This window comes from Pseudopodoces humilis, chromosome 4 (genome assembly GCF_049639895.1).
Source record: "Pseudopodoces humilis isolate 2021_Gansu_Grassland_sample_001 chromosome 4, ASM4963989v1, whole genome shotgun sequence".
NCBI lineage: Eukaryota > Metazoa > Chordata > Aves > Passeriformes > Paridae > Pseudopodoces > Pseudopodoces humilis.
The window spans coordinates 75,767,342-75,789,353 of record NC_142203.1 but is presented as its reverse complement, the minus strand read 5'-3'; the positions used below and the strand labels follow the sequence as shown (position 1 = coordinate 75,789,353).

Sequence of the window (22,012 nt, the reverse complement as noted above, 5' to 3'; positions counted from 1 at the left end):
TAGCCACATTAAAGAGTCTTCTTGCCAGAAATGCACAGTATCATATGAGATGATGCTCCTCATTAGCAGATAAAAAGGTTTAAACACCAGCTCTTACAACCCTTTCCATTCAGGGAAAGATTCTGGCAGAAGTAACTTTGATTCCACCATGTATAAACTTGTCTGATCCTTTCATTATCGTATCATTCCTCTGGTCAGTCCTAAAGATTCCCAAACCCCAGTTGTTCCAGGTTTAGTGTGTAGCAGCTTAACCACATACCTGCTAGATTTGGACTTTTCCTTCAAAGTACCTGGGTCTTAAAGAGCAGTTCTTACTCCTTGCAAATAGTTTTTCATCTTTTCTCCTTTCACTAGGAAATAGTTTTCTCTTGTTAGACCTCCACATCACCCGGGAAACTACGCCAAATTGGTGCTTTATATCCCTGGAGTCCCTTACAATAAATTCACTTACTTGTGGGGTCTGCAGAAGTAACAATCTGCTCTTCAAGCATGGAGTGCTAAAGGCCATGGTGATTTGCTGTTGGGAGCTACTGCTGGAAAGTGTTGAAAAGATAAAAAACTGGCTTTTGTATTGTTGACCACGTGTTTACTTGTTTCTGTCAACAAATTGTTTAGAGAACAGCAGTGAAAATACTCTTTGGAATGAAAGCATCCAGGAGAGAGGAAGTACATTAGCTTTGAACTTGTGTTTTGGAGTATATTTGAACAGTCTGCACAGAAAAGATTTAGATACAGCAACACAGAAGCCAAATTACATTTTGAAAATGATGGTGGCTTACCAGTGATAACAGTGTACAGCGAGTTCAAAACCAGACCCCCTTGTTTGGTAAAATACAAAGCCTGAAGTGTGTTTCCAGGCTTCCAGGCTTCAGCTTGAGTGGTTACCGAAGGTGAAATGGTGATACATTTTGGCTGCCTCCCTCCTAATAAATTAAACGTGCCTGGGAACATTCCCAGGCACTGTCCAACTGGCTCAGGACTGCTTTGTCCATTCTCTTTAGCCCTTAGCTAGCAGAGCAGGGGAGTTGCATCTGAATTGTCCAGTGTGAGCAGGTCCCAGTGCTGTGAGACTCAGAAACCTGGGAATTGTGTGGGAGAACAGTAATTGGCACAGCCTGGTGCTGGGGAATGTCCTAGCTGCTTTCTAGCATACGTGATCGTGTTCCAGGGCCTGGGAATATGTCCAGACAAGACTTGACTTAAGAGTACAGATGGTAGTACTTTATTCTCCTGAAATCTTTATGAACTAAAGCATGGAAGGGACTCTTTGCATCACACAGGATTTTGGATGCCTCAGAAAGGTAGATTTAGGAGTGAGTGATTCCTGTTTATTATGAGGCAGTAGTTTTGCACTACTTAAAATCTGTACCTCCTGTCTTACTTTCAGATGGTTTTAGTGCTGGTTAAAACATATTTCAGAATTCAGTCACCTTTTAGCACCACCTTTCAGGGATGAGTAGACATGCCTGCCCTCTGTCAGGTGATGACTTGTGTATGAATGAACATACTGTGGCCTTTCATGGAAGTACTGTGTATGAAGTGTGGATTTTAGGGTTGTGAGGAATTTAGTTTTGATCTGGTGTGCGTGTGTGTGAATTTTAAGAGTCTTGATTTATTGCTTAGGTGACGTGGGGAGGGGACGGTCTTGCACCTTGTAGGCAATGGATCTTTTATGTCAGCAGGAAGTAGAGAAACCTCTTTATTTCTTTAGACATTTCTACCAGCAAACAGTAAAAGCTTTGTTGAGCTGACTTCACTGCTCATATGGAATAATTTCCTGCAGGCTCTTTCTTCTGTGTTTGATTGTGCATTATTGGAGTTTAAGTATAGTCATGGTGTAGATGAAAAAATAAAACACTAATACTAATCCCAGCTCTAAGCAGATATGCATACCAGAAGATAGCGTGTCATGTAAACCAATGACTTTGGAGCAGTTTTGCTGCTCTGACTGATCACTTTTCTGTGCCTCCTGGCCTTGGCTGGTCACCCTCCATGGTGCTTTGAGCTTCATTCCAAGCTGTGGCTCTGTCACACAGTCCGCTTCAGGGTACTGTTTGTCTTTCTGTAGGTTGTGGAATATGCTGTCAGCTTTGAATATTTATAGAGAGAAGAGGTTAGCAATATAAAGTACTGTTCATGCTCATCTTGTTTTGTTAAGGGCTATGAAATATTGCTTTTGCATGTGCTGTATCAAAAGCCTTGTGAACCAAATGCACGGCATGTCATGCTTCCACCAGTGATGCACCCCATGATTTTGGGAATGTGTAATCTGTGTGACAGCATCAGCTTTGGAGCACTGCTTTATATGAAGGATACAGTGCTCAAAGGTAATGAGCTGTCAGAGCTCACTGTGTCAATTAATATGCAGCAGGCTTTGTGTCTGCTGATTGTTCTTCTAATTGCATGTACAGGATGCTCTATCTTACGAGCAGTTGTGGTGTGTATTTAAGGACACAGTACAAAGCAGAGATGCTCCCTGGTGTCCCACGGGCTGCCCGTGTGTCTTCAGGGCAACTACTTCAATCGTTGCGAAGCTTCTGGCAGCCCACAGTTCTGACCACATCTTAGGAATGTGGAAGAGAGAGGCTGCAGCCGTGGGCAGAATCCCTCTTTGCCCACTCCTTCTGGAGACCTGTGATGCTGCTTGAGTCTGATGTGGATGCAGCTTGTTCAGGATGCACAAGGTTGCTTTTCAGCAAGAGCAGGTTGGCTTTTCTGAAGAGCAGGATCTGTGCCATAGAATGGGCCTTCATCTCTGGCTCTCTGCTGCTCTCTACTAGGCAAAGTCATCTAGTACAAGATTTTACTTGTACCTATAATCAGTAATATATTAAAAGGCCTTATTTTATTTAATATATTTATTTGTGATAAAAGCAGGTCATTTCCACCCACAGTTACATACTCCTTCTTTGTAGTGTTCATATAGCTACAGTGAATGGAAGTGATTTGACTGAAAAGTAATTCAAAATATGTATTTTCAGCCATGTTTGTTCTCAGGTTAGACTGGGTTTATTGATTTGGGTTGCTTCTCACATGCATGCACATTTCAGCCTCACTGGGGTGGCATTAGAATTGAGGTGTGGTAGAGGCAAGAAGAAAGCAAGACCCATTCATTGCCTTCACCAGCTGCCAACACTTAGGTTTTATTAAAAAGTCAATGTGGAATTGAGGTGGTTGTCAGTCCTGAAAGTGGTTTCAAGTCCAGTGATGTGCTATCTGCTCTTTTGTTTTGTAACACCAATGAATTTTTCTCACTTTTCTTAAGCACTCAATCCAAACTTGAGTCTATTGGCTAAAGTTGGTAATTTAAATTTCAGTCAACACTTATATTTAAAATCAGAAGTTTGGTGACCTTTGATTCTTCCTGCTGCAACTTTTCAGAGGCTGTTAATTTTAAAGGCAGTGTAGCAGCCAGCCAAACTTCAGGCTGCATTCAAGTTGCTTGTGAACCAAATTCTCTTCATTTCTGAGGTGCAAGGTTTAGTTGTATGTTACTTATATAAAATAAATTGTCTGTTTTCGCTGTTCTGTTTAGTGGTCACTGAGCAAGTATGTTATAGAACTGAGCTTCATTTATGCTTCTGAAAATCTGCTGCCTGTTCACAATCCTATGCTGTTTTCTTGCTTTGTTTAAATCTGCCTCTGCTTAAGTTTGTGTCTATGACTGAATGTAACTTTATCTTTCCCATTGTGATCTGTTCCTTGAACCAGCTTGTTAAAGGCTTAGATGCCTTTCTTTTTCTCCTGCTTGATTTAGCAATTAAAGCTCTTACGTGATAGTTGAATCTTAAGGTACTACACTGTACATTCTGTTTTGCATATTTGTGTGAAAGAATATTTAGCTGTTTAATCAAGGAGAGTACAGAAAATAGTTATATCTGCTATAATGTGTTTTTCTTCAGAGTTTAGATTTCTGTTTTTTGGAATAGCAGAAAATTAGTGTGTGCATGGAAAATGAGATTAATGCTGTAGGGTATTTGAACTTTAGATTGTGATGTTCGGTTTCGGATATACATGGCTTTTGTTTGAAGTCTTAGGGCAGTTTATGTTTAGAAACAAACAAAAACAAAAAACCACCAAACCCAACCCAGAAAATACCTTTTAAAATTGAATTTTGTAAAGAACTAGGCTGAGGAAGTTTTGCCTGTTTTAAGGAACATTGCAACTGTATCAAGTACTGAAAACCTGAGAACTTGTTCACCTTTAAAAACATTTGTCATTTACCTTGAATCACTTGTTCCATTTTGATAGCCTCCTTCATATAGAAAATATAGCATGAGATGTCAGTTTAAATGCCAGTCTAACAGTGCTCTATCTTCTATGTGAAAGGAAGTATTCTGTACATTTTTCCATGTTTGACATCATGGTGTTTTGAATAACCATGTTCCATATTCATATCAATTTTTTGTTTTTGTTTTCAATTTATGCACAGCACTTGCTCTGAAATTTGGGGACTGAGTACACCAAACACGATAGATCAGTGGGATACAACAGGCCTTTACAGCTTCTCTGAACAAACCAGGTGAATATTCTGCCCTCTCTCGCATCATAAAAATCTTGTGGGAGGGATTGGCTTTGGAGGGTCTGTAATGGGATGCTTTAGCTATAAAATAGACTACAATGATTCCTAGGCCTCTCATAGTACAGCATTTTGAAGTATTTCCTTGCCACTGTAGAAATCAGTGTGTTCACAGCTGATGTTTTGACCAATGAAACTCTTAATTCTACAATTATTCGTTTTTCATGCCAGTGCTATTGAAAGAATGGGAAGACTTGTTAAATGCAAGCTCTAATGTGATTTGGTATTTATAGTAATAAAGTTGGAAAACGTAATTCTTTAGACCTAATTTTGCAAAGTGTTTAAACTGCTTTGTATGCCACAAGCTTTCAGTTAAATCATGCTAATTGGCTCTGATATGAGCTACTAAAGAATTGTTTGTAAATTCTTCAGTAGTTAATGGTGGGCAAATTCTAAACAGGGTCTTTATTTTTTCATGTCACATTACTTGATTTGTGTATTGAGGTTTGTCTCCCATCCCATAACAATCATAAACATCTGCATTTGTGTAAGCATATGCAGTCTGTCTTAAAACTAGCAAAACATTTTCAGCTGGTAGCAAGGCAGATGAAGTGGAGGTAAACTGTACAGCCCTTACAAGATGTGCGTTCATGTTTTTTGCATTGCAGTTATACTGCCATGTGGATCACTTGGGCAGCTGACTGCTTATAGGCTTATTTGCAGTCCTGTGGGAGTTCTTACGCTTAAAACCATAAAGCATCCATGCCACAGCAAAGCCTTGAGGTGCCTTTAGCAGTGGAAGGGACCATTTAAGTGTGTGATTTTATTTTTAACAACTGTCTTCTGCATTTAAAAAAAATTATATGAAGCAATCATTCTAAATACTTGGTTGGATGTAAGTGGCTTTTAATGAACTCTAAATTCACTGGCATTAATTTGAGCAGCTCAAAAATGAGTTGACATTGCTTGATACGATCATTTTCATTGCATTTGAAGCCTTTTAACTAGAGTATAAATGTCACTAGCAGAGTCAACGCACTGAATGCTGAGAATGAGCTGCCCGTGTGTGTACTCTGTTTCTGGAGTGATCGAGGCAGTCTGTAAATGCTTCTCAACGTCTTTCCCCTGCAGATCTCTCGATGGCCGTCTGCAGGTGTCTCACCGCAAGGGATTGCCACATGTCATTTACTGCCGCCTCTGGCGCTGGCCAGACCTTCATAGCCACCATGAACTTAAGGCAATTGAAAACTGTGAATATGCTTTTAATCTTAAAAAGGATGAAGTATGTGTAAACCCTTACCACTACCAGAGAGTGGAGACACCAGGTAGGAGAACCACTTCTGGCTTTCTGTGGCAGCATCTGTTTGTGTTTGTTCAGCATAATGTTTTAAATGAAAAATAAGAGAAAAGTGGTGTCCTCTCTTGATAGAAGTAGAAGATTCTTTTTGAGATCATATCCCTGAATGTTTTTAATAGTAAAGGTACTGAAAGATCTTTAAAAATGTGTTTATGAACACTTATAGGACTGCTAGCAGTTTCCAGTTGGCCAGGTGCAATTCAGATTGAATAAGGCAAAAAAATTGATTTATGTTTCCTATTATGGAATAGTCTTAAGGCACCTCAGGAATCCCATCTCTTCCAGTAACTAGCTGTGCAAATGTATTATTAGCAGTGCTAAGTTTCAGAAGATTTGAAAACATCTGAAGAAACTCGTAGGTGTTTTAGATTTATTTTTTTAATTTTAGCTCACAAACTCATGTATTTTGATTACCAATGATTTTTGAATTTTGCCTTTCCAGTCTTGCCTCCCGTGCTCGTGCCGCGGCACACTGAGATCCTAACGGAGCTGCCACCTCTGGATGACTATACCCATTCCATTCCTGAGAACACTAACTTTCCAGCTGGGATTGAACCACAGAGCAATTACATACCAGGTATTTTCTTAACTCCCACTGTAGACAGCATTTTCTGACACTGTGCCACTGGAACAAAGATGGTCATTTCATCCTTGTAAGTGATCAAATTAATTGAACTATTCACCACTAAATTAGATTCAGTTGATTTTGTGTATTAATTCCAGTGGAAATACCTAAATACTGTTGTTTGCAGAACATGATTATGCATGAAACCATACTGCTGTCATTTCACAATAGCTTTCTTGGTTTCAGTAGCTTATTTGAGATTCAGAATGCTAATAAGTGCAAAGTAGATCTTCACCTTATGCCTTAATCCTCTTTCACAAACATACAGGGGTTGCCAAATGCTGTGCATTGGAGATTGAGTAATAAACTGATGCTCAATCTCATCCTATGTAATACGTGGAGAAAAATTTTTAAGTTGCAAAGCAGTGACTTAAAAAGTGTCTTGATCTGTAGTTCACATCAATAGTGGTTTGTTTTAGCTTTTTGTTACTATTGTACGCATATTGTTTTGTCTTTTTTAGTATGAAAGAACAACTTAACAATATTGAACTGTTAAAGAATTTCTCCTCCCCCTCTTTGCCCCTTTTTCCACCCCAGAACAAACAACAATGCTAATCTGCTGCACCCAATACCCTGTTACCCTCATTGAAATATAAAATCAGTGACCTTTTTTTTTCTGCCCCAACTTCCTGTTTCCTATCTCTTCAGGAAGTCGCCTGGAGTGTAAAACCAAGTAAAGCTGAGGTTTGCTCATAAATGTTTAATGCATTCATGTTACGAATAAGCTGAAAATTCACATCTGGAGTCTCTGAAAGAATGAGATAACTGCCCCAAAACTCCAATATGTGCAATGTGTAAATTGTACCTACAGGTCTTAAGCGGAATGTTGCTTGTGATTTCTTTAAATATATCAGAGAATGGAAGTGGCATTAAACAATCAATTAATTTGACCTTTCTGTTTAATTTTAGCCACATCTGTTGCCACGTTTATAGAGCAGTTTAAGGCGCTAGAAGTTGGTGTTGCTTTCTTAACTTCTGTATACTTTCTTGACTCACACTGAGGGCTTTTGATAACATTTGCAAATAGCTTACTGGAAAGCCACCTTCTCCAAATCCAGTGCTGTGGAAATGAGCTAAACTAGTTATTCGCAGGAAGTTTGCTCAAGGTGATTTTAGGAATTCACATGATCTTCAAATGTTTATGCAGGTTACCACACCTCCTCCTCTTTGTCACTAACAGCCTCCTCCTGTGCTCATATCATGATATGTTACTTTATTAGACCTTGCTGGCTTAATCAGGAATGCTTGTTTGGGTTCTGATAAGCCTTGTGTGCCTTGAGAGAGCCTTCATCAGAGAACCATTTTCTTCAGTGGTAGGGCAGGCTCACATCTGGAAGCTTTATACTTCAGTCCTGTCTCAGTACTTGATCTGCAAGAGAGCTTGGTGGTCATGAAGGTGCTGGGTGGCCTTTGGGAGCTGCGTATTCCAGTTCAGGTTCTGGATGGGCTGAACTGCATTGGCCATACTTCTGGCAGCACTCAAGGTCTACTACCAATTTTTAGTGCCTCACCTGAGTGTTCATTTCCAGCTGTGTGGTGCTCAACCTCTGACCCTAAACTATTAACAGTACTAGGTGGAGTAAATTTTCTCTGTTCAGGCAGAGACTAGACATGGAAAATAATTTGTGCCAAAGAGCCTAGATTAGCAACTGGAAACAGGAGTCATGGGTTGGATTGGAAGTGTGTACAGACATTTTGCCACAGCTGTGGGCTTAACTATAGCTAAGGATTTGGAGAAGGGTGGAGTTCCCTTTATTGCAATGGATGCTGTAAAAATTTTCAAAATGGGTATGATTTTTGTTATCTTATTTCTTACTAGTGAAGATTTCCCTTAATTGTCCTTTTAAATTCTCACTTGAATTCTGTCACATCTATACTTAGCACACAGAATGAATCAAAGATAAAATTCTCTCAGTTCATTTTAATTTAATCAGCTGACTTAATCTAGTTTCCTCTCACTGGTTTTCTTCTGATCTCACAATATTGCAGTACATCTCAGGCATGATGCTTGTTATAATTTTATTTCTTAAGTCAAAAAGCTTTATCTTGAAATTTCTGCTATTTGGTAATAATGTAATTAAAGGTGTTTAACCCCTGGAAGTTTCAGAGACAAATCTAAGGTGATTGTAGAGGTAGTTAGCTTCAAACACCTTCACTAAAAAAACCACAGGTTTTGCCTTTAATATGTAGGAAAAGACATTTGCCCAGTTCAAAGAAAATTATTTCCTGAAAGGCAGTTGTTTAACTCGTTATCTGGATTACAAAAGAACATTTTGAATGGAGAAGAGGAACATGCATACACTCCTGTGTTTTGAAGATATTTCTGAGGAATTCGACACAGTTTCTGGTATCAGAACGCTTCAAAGTTGGTACTGAATTTACTTTGGTCTGTGAAACTCTGTCTTTAAAGAAAGCTAGTTAAAAGAATAGATTATAGTTTTAATAGAGCTTAGATGTATTAGTAATAATTATAATAGAACTTGTGCAGTGTTCTAAGTTAATATAGTTATAAATGAGTCAAATCAACCATTGTGTATTGAAGAAATATGTATTTGGGCACTGAGCTGAAAAACAACCTTTAAATCTAACAACTTCAGTAAGGTGTGGGAGGGTATCTGACCTGATGGTTATCCTACATAAAGACAGTTCACATTATTTTTTTGTGGAAATCAGCAGATGTTTTTTTTCATTTGTAATTCTACTAAATATGAAAGCTGTTGATCGCAATTGCAAAATTGTTACTCATTGTAGTGACAGCATCTTGTCTTAAATGGAACAAACAAGGATTCTGGTATTTATGTAACATATTTGAGCAACTGACTGACATACAAAAGAAGATACATAGCAATAAGGCAGGTAACATATTTGAAGTCCTACTTGAAGGAAAAAGGGAGAGCAAAATGACATTCGGATTCAGTGTTCAGGTGCTATAGAGCTCATGAAGATGTCATGACAAAATGCACAAGAATTAGATCTTAGAGCAGGTTCCCTAGTCATTTTACAAATCAGTGGATTTTTCTTTTTTTTTTATAGAAACACCTCCTCCAGGATATATCAGTGAAGATGGAGAAACAAGTGACCAGCAGCTGAACCAAAGCATGGATACAGGTAGCATTTATTTTTCATTACTTTCAAGGTTTTGTATTACTAGCTGTGATACTTCTGCATAGAAGCATGAATTGAGCCCAAAAGATGGTGGCAGTTTTCCTCTTTAAAACGTGGTGTTTTCTGCCTAAAATACCACTTTCAGTCTTTAATGAACAAAACAATTTTTGCCAGGGAAATGCTTTTAAAACATTCTGTGACATATTAAGTATATTACATTTGTTCTGTAACAGAAGTATGCAAGTCTAATTAAGACTTCACCAGAAACCCTTAAAATAGATTTTAATAGCTAATTGCTTTCAACCATTACCCAGTAAACGGGTTCATTGAAGCACAATGTCTGTTGGCCTAAACAAGTTACAGACAATCTGTGTTCTGAGAACCAGTCTTTAACTCTGACAAACTTAGCACTTCTGCCATATTTCAAATTAATTCTTGTGTGGAAGGCTTTGTGGCAAAGGTAGCAGCATTTCTGCCCTTTTATGTAAGGGTTTCTAGATAATGTGGTTGACCTTAGATTTGGATAAAGCATGGTTAATGTGCTGGGTAAGAACCTCCTGCTGTGTGTTGGCAGACTTAAGTGTGCTTGGTTAGCTAATGTTAGCAACCATTTTCAGTAAGTTGTAATCAGCTGCACCAGTTTCTGTAAGAACCTCAATATTTTCTCACTATGTGACAATAAATACCTTAATTAAAACAGCCTGACATCAGCAGTCACTGTAGGAATGTTTCTGTGAAAGCCTTTCTGTATTTTGCCACCTTTGTGCAAACTGTTGGAGGGTTCATGTTTTTCTGAGTTTTTAAATTCCTCCTCTGGGAAAGATACTTCCTCAAATGAGGAAATCTAGCTTGCTCTTTTCTGGCGATCATAGAATCATAAATTATAGAATGGTTTGGGATAAAAGGGACCTTAGAGACCGTCTCTTTCCACCAGGGACACCTTCCACTACCCCAGGTTGCTCCCCGCACTGTCCAGCCTGGCCTTGGACACTTCCAGGTATGGAGCAGCCACAGCTTCTCTGGGAAACCTGTGCCAGGGCCTCACCATCCTCAACATAAAGATTTTTTTCCCAATATCTAATCTAAATCTCTCCTCTTTCAGTTTGAAGCCTTTCCCTCTTGTCCTGTCACTACCTGCTCTTGTAAACAGTCCCTTTCCAACTTTCTTGAAGGCTCCCTTCAGATACTGGAAGGTTTTTCCAAAGATAAAAGTTTTCCTTTGAGAACCAAAAGCCAATGTGTTTGCTTGTCTTATCCACTCTTTCTTATCTGCTTTTTTAGTGAATTTGGGAAGTGACTACCTTCTCACTGGAGAAGTGCATAAATAACGTTGAGAGTGTGCACGAAGTGGCAGAGGTCTGCCAAATACAACGCTAAGTTAATTGAATCTTTTCAAGGAGGGGTGGGTATCCAGAAGTCTGGAAAATTGAATGAAATCATAATTCAGAGTAAGTGTGTGATATTCCAGAAAACTGAGGTTTCTTACTCTGAAAAACTTCATTGTAAACCTGATTTAGATAATGGTTATGCTTACTGACGTGAAATAAAAACCATTTGCTCTGAAACCTGTCTGTCTTGCTTCAACAGGATCTCCAGCAGAGCTGTCTCCTAGTACTCTCTCTCCAGTTAATCATAGCCTGGGTAAGCTGGAAATACTTACAATTATTTCTTCATTTGTAGTGACTCTTCATTATATATGTAATTACTTTAAAAGTGAAAATGCACTATAAGAAATTAAGAGCTATATTAAGAGGTGACTGTTGGGTTGGCTTCCTGGTGTTAAATATAATAGGGCTGGGTTAATCACTTGTTAACAATTACTGTATTTCTGTACTTGCTGAGCTTGTAGCAAGGAGAGTGATATATTTGTGTGTGTATAAATGCAGGAATAGCATTTATAAAATTAATAGTTTAAAAGATGTTTGCCTGTCTGTAATGCTGCCAAGACTTGCTGTCTTCCTTGTGTGTGTGTTCTGCTGCTCTTCTCATGTACTGTTTCACCTGTAATCACAGCACAGTTGTTGCTCCCACATTAGTAGCCCACCTGCTTTGATCCAGTGCTATTGCTGTGTGTCTGTGTAAGTGCCTCAGGAAGATCAGATTGCCATGGGTTTGTTTAAGGAATGGTGACAGGATGTGACAGGAAAATGCAGAACGCTGAGTAAGTAATTAGGGTAGGTAAAAAGGGGAAGCAATGAAGTAAAAACCTGAGGATACACAGGGAAGATACTTTAGTAGGGGACAATAAAGTAGCCTAGAACTATCTTTTATCTAAAGAGACAGTGTAATACAAGAGAATGTGATTTTTCATATTATTTTTTTTTTTCATTTTGTTGTTCAGTGTTTGATAGTTTAATGTTTTCTTTAATGCTGCCAATATGCTTGCAAGCTACAGAAAAGGCAACAGGAATGTCTCAAAGTCTGGTGCTCAGAGCACCATTAGCTTAATCATTTTGCTGAGCAAAATGCAAGTACTGAACTAAATGAGCTGTGGTCAGATTAGATCACCCTTTCTTCCCCTCCTCCTTCCCTTTTGTGGAAGATTGAATTCCATTCTGTTTACTGAAGTAGGTAAAAAGGACAGCAAGCAAAATATAGTTTGAGTACTCTGAGGAGACTACTGCTGTCATTTCTGGGAGAGACAAATAGCAGAGTAGATCGATCTACTTTCAGCCTCAAAATTTGTGTTAAGCTTGGTTTTTAAAATTTTTTTTTAGACTTGCAACCAGTTACTTACTCGGAGCCTGCGTTTTGGTGTTCAATAGCATATTATGAATTGAATCAAAGAGTGGGAGAAACCTTCCATGCGTCTCAGCCTTCCCTGACTGTAGATGGCTTTACAGATCCATCAAATTCAGAGCGATTTTGTCTAGGTCTGCTTTCCAATGTAAACAGAAATGCTACAGTGGAAATGACAAGGCGACATATAGGTAAAGATCTCTGATCTTTTAACTATTTAATTTCATCTTGTTGGTTAAATTATCTGGTATGACCTAGGTAGGATGTGTATTGGGTTCCTTTCACCTTTGTGCAGCCAGCCATCAGCCCTATCTCTCAGGGCTTGTCAAGGATTGTTTGGTGTCTCTGTGTCTGTGGAAAGACACAGAGTCACTCCTTCTGAAATTAGGGAGAAATGTAGCAGCCTCTGCCACTAGCTTGAACTGGGAGGAGATGTAGTGATGAGCTGAAAGGAGCTGCCTTTCCTCACTCAGTAGCCCCATAGCTGGTGTCAGCTGCAGTCACACAGCTGTTGCACTGAGGGCAGCGCAGGAGGAGCCACTCTACTGTGTGGCAGTCCTGTAGCTCACATTGCTGTTCTTGCCTTCTGGAAAATTATGGACCAAATTTGTGCACAAATGCATCCTGGGGGGCAGGTTCATGGCCCCCAGGCTCCTCAGTGGGCCACTCTGCCCTGGGCAGCATTTGTATTCAGAGTTGCTTGTAATTGAAATTTAAGCTTTATTTGCAAAATATTCCCATCTTGCTTAATTTACTGTAGTTTATAAAATGCAGAATGGACACTGATGGGATGAAATTCTGAATTCTTTTCCAAAATGGGAAAAGTTGCTATTGAGAACCCATTGTTTTGATGTGATTAAGATTTTCTTTGTAATGGTTAGTCAAGAATATTGTTGTCCACAATGCAGTGTCTGACTTTGGGTTCTTCAGTAAACTACCTTCTTTGTTGTTTTTTTTTTTCTTGGATACTTTTATTAGCAACATTTACGAGATATTTTCGTTGTTGTTTTCGCTTGCAGCGAAATTTAAGCCTCTTCTGTAGAACCAACTCCTTTTATGCTAAGTCCAAATGTCAAATCCAAATGCTTGTCTAATGAAATTTTAGATGTGTGGAAACCCAGGCTGTGCCTCTGCTGACTGGTCAAAATGATCAATGATGAGGAAAAACAAAAATCAAACAAAAATCTCTCTTACTCTTTAATAGAGGAGCTCACATTTTGTTAGAAAAATTGTTTTAATGAAAAAGGTGAATGGAAACTATCACCTATAAAGTCGCTGTTAATTATAAATAGTTCTCTCTGGGAGATAAAGTGCACATTATTTACTTTCTGCTAGAAATAAACCACGCAGATTTGTTTTCCACTCAGAGAAACAGAACAAAATAACAATTTAAAGGTGGACAATTGAGGTTTTTTTTTTCACAGATTTTTTTTTTTTTAATAAGGCTAAATGAAGTCATACTGTTTTTGTTAAAGCAGTACAGGGTATGCAGTGGGTTGTGAAATAGTGTGGGTGCATGCAAGCAGAGAGTGTTGCAGTGGTGATCTTGTGTTTTCTCTTTTGACCATAGTGGCCTGTGCTGCTTCACATACAATGCTTTAATACTGGCACAAGTTATAATTCTGTTTTTATGAACACTGCTTCTGAGCTTGGATTTGGTTACAAGCCATTATACGGCTGGAAGAGGCTCTTTCACTTTTTACCAAATATTATTCTGCTTTTCCTTCCTATATTGTACATTTGTGGGAGAAAAATGCAATTTAATTGTGTTCTGCTCCTGCTACAGCTGTCAGCACAGCAGTGAGGTCCTGTAGATAATTGATTTCTGTTTCTGTTGTAAAGAAAACCTTGGCCCTCTCTGAAAAATAAACTCCCTTGTTCCCTAATCTGCTTGTGTCATACCATAACAAGAGTTCCTTTGGATTTTACTGCAGGCAGGGGAGTGCGTCTGTATTACATTGGCGGAGAAGTTTTTGCCGAGTGCCTGAGTGATAGCGCGATCTTTGTTCAGAGCCCCAACTGTAATCAAAGATACGGCTGGCATCCTGCAACTGTGTGCAAAATTCCTCCAGGTTGGTAGACTACCAAAGGTCTCGTGTGAAAATACCCAATGGAGGTATTCACTAAATGACATTTACTTCCCTTTTTTTGTAATTTCTTCATGAAAGATGAAAAGAAAAGATTCAGGCTTTTGTGTAGCAGACGCAAGTATATTCACTGACTGTACTTTTTTGACTTCTTTATAGGATGCAATCTAAAAATCTTTAATAACCAAGAATTTGCTGCTCTTCTGGCTCAATCTGTGAATCAGGGCTTTGAAGCAGTTTATCAGCTTACTAGAATGTGTACCATAAGAATGAGCTTTGTTAAAGGATGGGGGGCTGAATACAGGTAAGAAAAGAAAACCCTTTGTTCTTAAATATGGAATTAATAGTTTTTTGTTCTTTCACTACTATACCATTTCTGTCCGGCTTGAAAGCCATTCATACACACTTCTTGCTTCTATTGTGGATATTCTTCCTGAAAATTGAACCCATATTTTCCTTTTTTTTCCCCCCTTCAGCTATGGAACTGCTAAGTTACAAAGTCCATAAACTGTTCCTAGTGTTGCATTGAAGCCAACTGTTGAGCAAGGAGTGTCGTCAAAGTTCCGTTCCCGTGCTCACCCCTGCTGGCTTGCATGTTGTGGTGAAATCTGCAACATCATTTTGGAGTTTCCAGTTGGTGCTGTGAGATTATTTGTTAGACTTGCAGTCATTCTGGTCTCTGTCCTGTTCTGCATGTAGCATGAGTTCCTTAGGCTGTGGTTCAGGATGGTACCCAGTGGAGAGACTTGCAGTGCATCTTGCAGAATGAAATAGCTGGAGAGCTAAGGGATGGCAAGTATTTTGGAACTGGCAGTGGAAAAAGCTTTGCAAGAAAGAGTAAGAGGACTCTGTTTATGTAGTAAAACTTCTAAAAACAGTTCTTTGAGTGGAAAAAAATAGCATTCTATCTGCTTTTGAATGGATTCCAATTGTGTTCTCTATTAACACAAATGAAAAGCTTTAGTCGAGGACAATGCCTGTTTTCAATGTAGTATGGAAATTCAAGAAGAGGAGGAATTGACTTCTAACTGAGCAGTTTTAAAGATTTCATTATTTTGGAGAGCTAGTGCTGTGGTTTTAAACGAATTTCTTAAACCTCTCTAGAAATTGTCCACTGAAAGAATGAAGTCTGACATGTCAATACCCTAATGCAATACATAATGATTTTTTTATTTAAGCTATACCATTTCTGAAGTTGAATAATGATATGTAGGCTCCACTTGGGTTGATTCCTTTACCTACTCTTGAAATACATATATGTAAATAGCAGTGTCAGAATGTGGGGGAGGTTTCTCAGCTAAATGAAGCCAATTTTGTAATAGTCTAATGAGAAATTTGAGTAATGGAATAAATTGGTACCTCTTTGTTAGGAAGAGATACACAAGAAAAAATCTGGCTCAGGTTTAAAGAGCTATTGGATTTGGATCTGAAGGAGTATGTATACACAGGCATAATTAAATACAACATTCAAATCTGAGCAGAAGAAAGGCTTAATCAGTCAGATTATGTAGAGGCACCTTGAAGTAAGCAGTGTAAGTGCTCATTTAAAACTGTGGGGAGGCTTTTGTTAAAGTTACTTCTGAGTGGGGAGAATGTTGGTGGTTGATCTATAAGCTGTTTGTAGACCATAGGATTGAAAAAGCTGCAGTGGTAGCATTGCCAGAATAACACAAAAACTGATTACTGACTCATGCTGAACTAATTTCTTTGCACCTCTCTTTAAGATGATGCTAATAAATTACTGATACACAAAGCTTGTAAATATGCTGCAGTTGGGATTAGAGCAAGAAGAGGTGGCTCTAACGACACAACCTTGAATTTAAATTAATGTAGTCTGACTTGACAAAATGGACTAGGAAACACTGTAAACCCCATCACTCTTGTTAAAACATCTTCATTATTATGTGCTTCATTATTATGCCAAAAAAACATTTCTCATAGAATAGGCTTAGGCAAAGGCAAAGCATTACTTGCATTTTAGGCATATGTGCATAAATGTGCAGGTATGGCAAGATGATACGTTTTATAGGCTTGGTAGACAAAATACCTAACAAAGATTTTTGTTTTGTTACAAATTTGTTGGCCCAAATTTGGCATGGTAGAAGTTCAGATCACCAGTCAAATGTTCATTTTATTCATGGTCCAGGATCACCTTCTAAAGAAAGTTCAGCAGAGGTAATTAGTGATCTTTGAACTGGAAATCTGTGGTTGAAGAAGCTTAGATTTTAGCTTTAAGATGGTTGCTCAGTGACTGTCGCTATTTTGTCAGTTTTTACCAGCCTGGTGCAAAGTGATGATTGTTGAACAGAACCAGTTGTAAAATTTTGAGAAAGTGTGTTGTGAAACACACTGTAGTGGAGCTGACAGTGGTGGAACAATGAACTTCCTTCTTTGGGAGAGGATTCAAGAGTAAATGGAACTGTATTTCCTGTGGTTTAGATTTGTTTTTCTATTGTATCACTTAGTTCTGTCATAGGCATTCAGGGCTAAGATAACTGTTTGGTAGAGTGCTGAAAGAACACAGACCCCAGCTGCTGTCTGCTCCTAGAAAATGTGAAACTTGTGAAATCAATCTTCACTGTCTTAATCTCTCTGCCTTTTCAGTTCAGTTCCTCTGTTTATATAAACAGATTTCCTTAAAGCAAAGGGCTGCAGTGCTGACAGTAAAAATGAAGGAGCTAGGTTTGTGTCTGACTAATCTGCTGCCTTTGAATCTTGGGATAGCTGGAATTACTAGGAAAAACTGGCTTAGCAACCAGAGTCTTGCCAATCTAGTCAGGGAAAACTTCCATGCCTGGAGTGGATACAGTGAAATAGGATTTCTCAGGTAGTTTGTTTTGTCCAATACTGATTTCTTTACTTTGGAGATGAGAAGGAAGGGTTTTGAACAACAGGTCTCAGAAATAAAGGTACATGAGAGAAAGAATGAAGCTTTTATGGTTGTCTTTATGGTTCAGCTTTACTGAAGTTTTCTATATAATGTTTAAATAAGGGCTTCTATTGTGGAAAATTATAGGCAACTTAGTATAGCAGAGAAGGGAAACACAATTTCTACTTCAGTTGTTTGTGTGAGGATGTTGCATGTTCAAAACACTTGTAGAAGTGTAAAATTACAGGAAATCAGAGATAAAGTTTGGCGTTCCTTTGAGATACCATCACTTAGCACAGTATAACCACACACCATGTTTTGATAGTGTTTCTGACGACATCTGCTGATTTCCTTGTACATTCATCATTTATATTTTGCTCCAAAAAGCCAGAGCTTATGATCACCATCAACATTGTGCTGTTTGTCCATGGTGACAGTGCAGAGCCAAGGATTGCTATTCCGTATTTCTCAGTAGTTGTCTACAAAATTCAAATCCACTTACGCATGCAGACTCTTGAAAGGTTGAGATACAGCGGCACACAGTTGTTTGTGGTGTGAACACTGCATCACTTGGACAGCCTTCACTTCTGAAGTCTTCTGCATCACTTTAACCTTCACTGAATTTCTTCTTAGAAGTAAGGCTCTTGGTGTGGCACTTGAAGGAAGTACTTGTGTTGTTATTCTCCAAGGTGAAATATCCTTCATGTATTATGGACAAACATGTAATTACTGATGTGTCTTATATATGTGAAGTGCTCTGGGGCTTTTTTTTTTTTTTCTGGAAGAAGTTCAGTAACAGTTATGGTAATGGTTGCAGATTTTTATATCTCTGTGTACTAGATATGGATAGAAAGATATTTAATCACATGATGCAGAATTTTGTGGCAGCTGAACCTGCTTTCTGGCTGCAGTGAGTTGACCCTGGCTGGATTCCAGGCAGCCACCAAAGGATCTCTCTCACTCCCCTCCACAGCTGGACAGGGGAGAGAAAATAGAGCAAAAGTTCATGAGATAAGGACCGTGAGAGACCCTCACCTAATACCATCGTGGGAAAAACAGGCTTGATCAGAGTTATTGAAAGAATTTATTGCTAACACAGGCAGAGCAAGATAATGAGAATTAAAACACCTCCCTGCCTTGCCAGCTCTACCTTCTCCCCCAGCTGCAAGGGGAGGTAGGAGTGTGTGTCTTGGTCAGTTCTTCACATGTTGTTCCTGCCACTGCTCAGGAAGAGAACTTGGAGTCCTTCCCCTGCTCCAGCATGGGGGTCCCTGTCACAGGAGACACTTTTACATGAACTTCTCCAGTGTGAATCCATCCTATGGGCAACAATTCCCCATGAACTTCTGCATCATGGGGCACTCTTCCATGGGGTACAGTCCTTCAAGGACAGGCTGCTCCAGCATGGGCTCCCCTCTTCACACAGAGGGATCACAGCCTTTCTCAGGCATCCCCCTGCTCCCGTGTGCGCTCCTCCAGGGGCTGCAGGTGCATCACTGCATCCCTGTGCCCTCCATGGGCTGCAGGGAAATCTCAGCTCTGGCACCTGGAGCAGCTCCTGCCCCTCCTTCTCCACTGCCCTTGGTGTCTGCAGGGTTGTTCCTCTCACATGTTCTCACCCTGCTCTTCTGTGGCCACAATTAAAACTGGGCAACAACCTAATTTTTTTTTCTTAAATGTTTTATCCCAGAGGCATCACCATTCCTAGCTGGCCCAGCCTTGACCGACATCACGTCCATCTTTGGAGCTGCCAAAGGATACCTCTGCCAGACATGGAGGAGGCTTCCGGTGGAAGCTCCCCTGCTACCAAAACCTGGTGACACCAACCCAATATAGTGACTTTTCCCTATTCTTTGTTTTCTAGGCGGCAGACAGTAACAAGCACTCCTTGCTGGATTGAGCTTCACCTGAACGGGCCTCTACAGTGGCTGGACAAAGTATTGACTCAGATGGGCTCCCCTTCAGTTCGCTGCTCCAGCATGTCCTAAAACTCTCCTCTCTCACCAGTGGGCTAATAATAGAGTCCAGTCAACAGACTTAATATAACAGCTCGTCTGTCGTAGTATTTGTGTGTGGTCCCCATGAACTGTTTACTATCTAAAAAGGTTTTTTAAAAATAAAAAAAAAAAAAAGGAAAAGAAAAAAAAAAGAAAAGAAAAAACAGCACTTGAGGTCTCATCAGTTAAAGCACCTTGTGGATTCTGTTTCCTATACTCTGATACTAGATGAAAATTTAGTGTATAGAAAAGCCTTCTTCAGAAAGAAGGGACAGTTCTAAAGACTCTTTAATGGTGTTTTTTATTGGGTATATAATTGAGTGTCCTAATGGTTATCAATAACATGAATAGCTAAGTATATATACAGATAATGTATCACGATCTCAAATATCACAGTATTGTGCTGTTCTACATTTTAGTTCCCATAAACAGCCATTTTGGTTTTTGATTTGGGCTGGTATCTCTTAAAATTCCAAGACTTTGCTCCCTTTTTCTTTTATATTTTTTTAATATAAGCAGGTTTTCAAGTTGTCCTAAACACAAAAAGACTTTCCTTATAGAACAGCTGAATTTTTTGCTGCGTTCTTAAAGAGAAAATCCCTCCATTGGAAGGGAAAGAAATGTTTTGAGATTCATCTGTGAAGTCTTAAGACACTTTATATACTTAATGGGGCCTAAAATGAATTCATGTTACAAATTCTGAGTGTCCATCACACTAGCAGTCTACTTTTTGATACCCATCTGAGTTGATGCATCTGTTGCCAGCAGTGTTACTAGCAGTGATGTAATTTGGGACTTTTTTTGTACCTTGGATCATTGAAATGAGTGGTTTTTCTCATGGACTGAGAATTTACCATGGCTTTGGATTTTTGATTAAGTGCACAAGGTTATTGGCTTACCCCTTACATCTGTATTTTTTTTCATTGAATAAGTCTTACCCCTTATCATCTGTATTTTTTTCATTTTTTCATGTGTCACTAAAAATAATGGGGTTTAGTTTTTGGAGCCGTATACCTTGAAAAATCATTTCCCGGGGTAAGCTAGACTCTTTTTGTTTAGGTTTTAAATAGATGCAGCTTCTTAACATATTTCAGTAACAGAATTTAAATTTCTTATCTGAGTCGCTTTTATAGTTTACTTACACACCAGATCATACGCATTCATTATGTCATAATGGGCCTTGTTATTAAAAGTAGTTGCTTCTGCAAAACCTCTAGAATAGTGGTTGCTGAGGTATGACCAGCGAAGGAGGACTTCCAGGTTCTTCATGACAGTGCATGTTATTGTGAACCCTTGGACACTACAGCTGCACCATATTAAAAATATTCTGAAATATATTCTACAAATAAGTCTGGGTTGGGGCTGGGTTGGGAAACTGTATAGAAGGGTTATTCTGACTTGAAAAATACACATCTTACTAACAATCTTGTGATCTAGCTGTCTGTCATTCTTTTGTTATTGTGGCAGTAGCAGGATTGCCTTTGTCTGTTTTTTTCCATTGTTTCATCAATTACACTAGTTCTGTACTTTGTAAGTACAGCTAGTGATAACTTAGCTTCGAGAACAAAAATGTGGCCAGTGTTACAGCTTTTAATCACTTGACTGAATTGATGATAGTGATGGATATTTTTATGCCATAATGACTAGGGCATAGAAGCAATACCAAAAAATCAAGCCTTGAGAAAATGGGCCAGACACCTTTCAAAAATTGGCAAAGCAGTTACCAGTTTGTGCTAGTTTTACCAGTAGACTAATGTATTGGTAGAACTTGTGAATTTAAGAGATAAGCTTCATGCGTGTTGCATTTGCCTAATATGTGAATACACTAATAAAAGTTTTAATTCTCACAATGGCTGTTTGGTTGTTTTTTGGGGTTTTTTTTAATTAATTGTTGTCTATATTTTTTTGTTGAAGGTTAGGAGTTGCCCTAACCCACCCAGTTAAATGGTACAAGTGTTCTGCATGTGGTGGGTGGAAAGGTAGAGTTTAGATCTTGGTACCACTTTCCAAGCAGCTGTTGTGGAGGTTCTGGATTTCTGTGTGTTTGGTGTTACAGACTCCTACTCCTGATGGAGTTTATTAAAGCAGTTGTTTTTCTCTGCCACAATCAAATTGCATCCTACTGTCTCAGGTGTTTACTTTCACCTGTGAGACAGATAAGAGCAACTTGTCTGGGTCAGACTGACATTTTTGAGCAGGTTGCAGCTTGAATCAGTTGGGTGGTCTAATTCTGTGGTCTCCTTGCTGTGGATTTCTGAATATGCCTTTCACCTGTGGCAGTGTTAGTTGCTTTGCCTTGAGCACTGCAATGACCTTGATTGCCTCTTGTCAGGGCAAGTACTTGCAAGGAGAGTGCCAGGACCCTGCAGACACTGCCTGTGGTGCAGGACCATTCTGGCCTCTGTTGAAGTCACTGTTTCTGACTTCTGCTAGTACCACTGAAATGTTCTCCTGTTACTGCTGTTCCAGCTACGTCTTAGAGGCACGAGGGAACTTACCTGTTTGTAATGTTTACTTGTCTATGTTTCATTTAAATGCCTTTGGCAGTTCTTGACTAACTTTAACTTACCCTTGTTTCTTAATCCAGTGCCTGACTTACCCCACTGCTGTTCTGCTCTTCTTCAAAATCATGCAGATGACCTCAGCATCTTAATGCCCATGGTACATAAGGAATGTGACTTCCTCACTCTCCTCTTCTGCCAGTCAAAGTACGG

General features: G+C 39.1%; 1 protein-coding gene across 5 annotated transcripts in view; it reads left to right on the top strand.

Moving 5' to 3' along the window:
* Nucleotides 1-21,148, top strand: part of SMAD2 (SMAD family member 2) — a 49,089-nt gene extending 27,941 nt beyond the window's left edge. The window contains exons 3-12 of one of the 5 annotated variants that reach the window (XM_005528076.2): nt 4,433-4,522; nt 5,651-5,844; nt 6,319-6,453; nt 9,535-9,609; nt 10,541-10,603; nt 11,194-11,247; nt 12,324-12,536; nt 14,280-14,417; nt 14,592-14,736; nt 19,166-21,148. In XM_005528076.2, coding sequence (XP_005528133.1) covers nt 4,433-4,522; nt 5,651-5,844; nt 6,319-6,453; nt 9,535-9,609; nt 10,541-10,603; nt 11,194-11,247; nt 12,324-12,536; nt 14,280-14,417; nt 14,592-14,736; nt 19,166-19,289 — 1,231 coding nt within the window. In that variant the 3' untranslated portion in view covers nt 19,290-21,148. The remainder of the gene's footprint in view (nt 1-4,432; nt 4,523-5,650; nt 5,845-6,318; nt 6,454-9,534; nt 9,610-10,540; nt 10,604-11,193; nt 11,248-12,323; nt 12,537-14,279; nt 14,418-14,591; nt 14,737-19,165) is intronic. The other 4 variants (XM_014257052.2, XM_005528080.2, XM_088054075.1 and 1 more) reach the window with 4 other exon arrangements.
* Nucleotides 21,149-22,012: the final 864 nt, after the last annotated feature.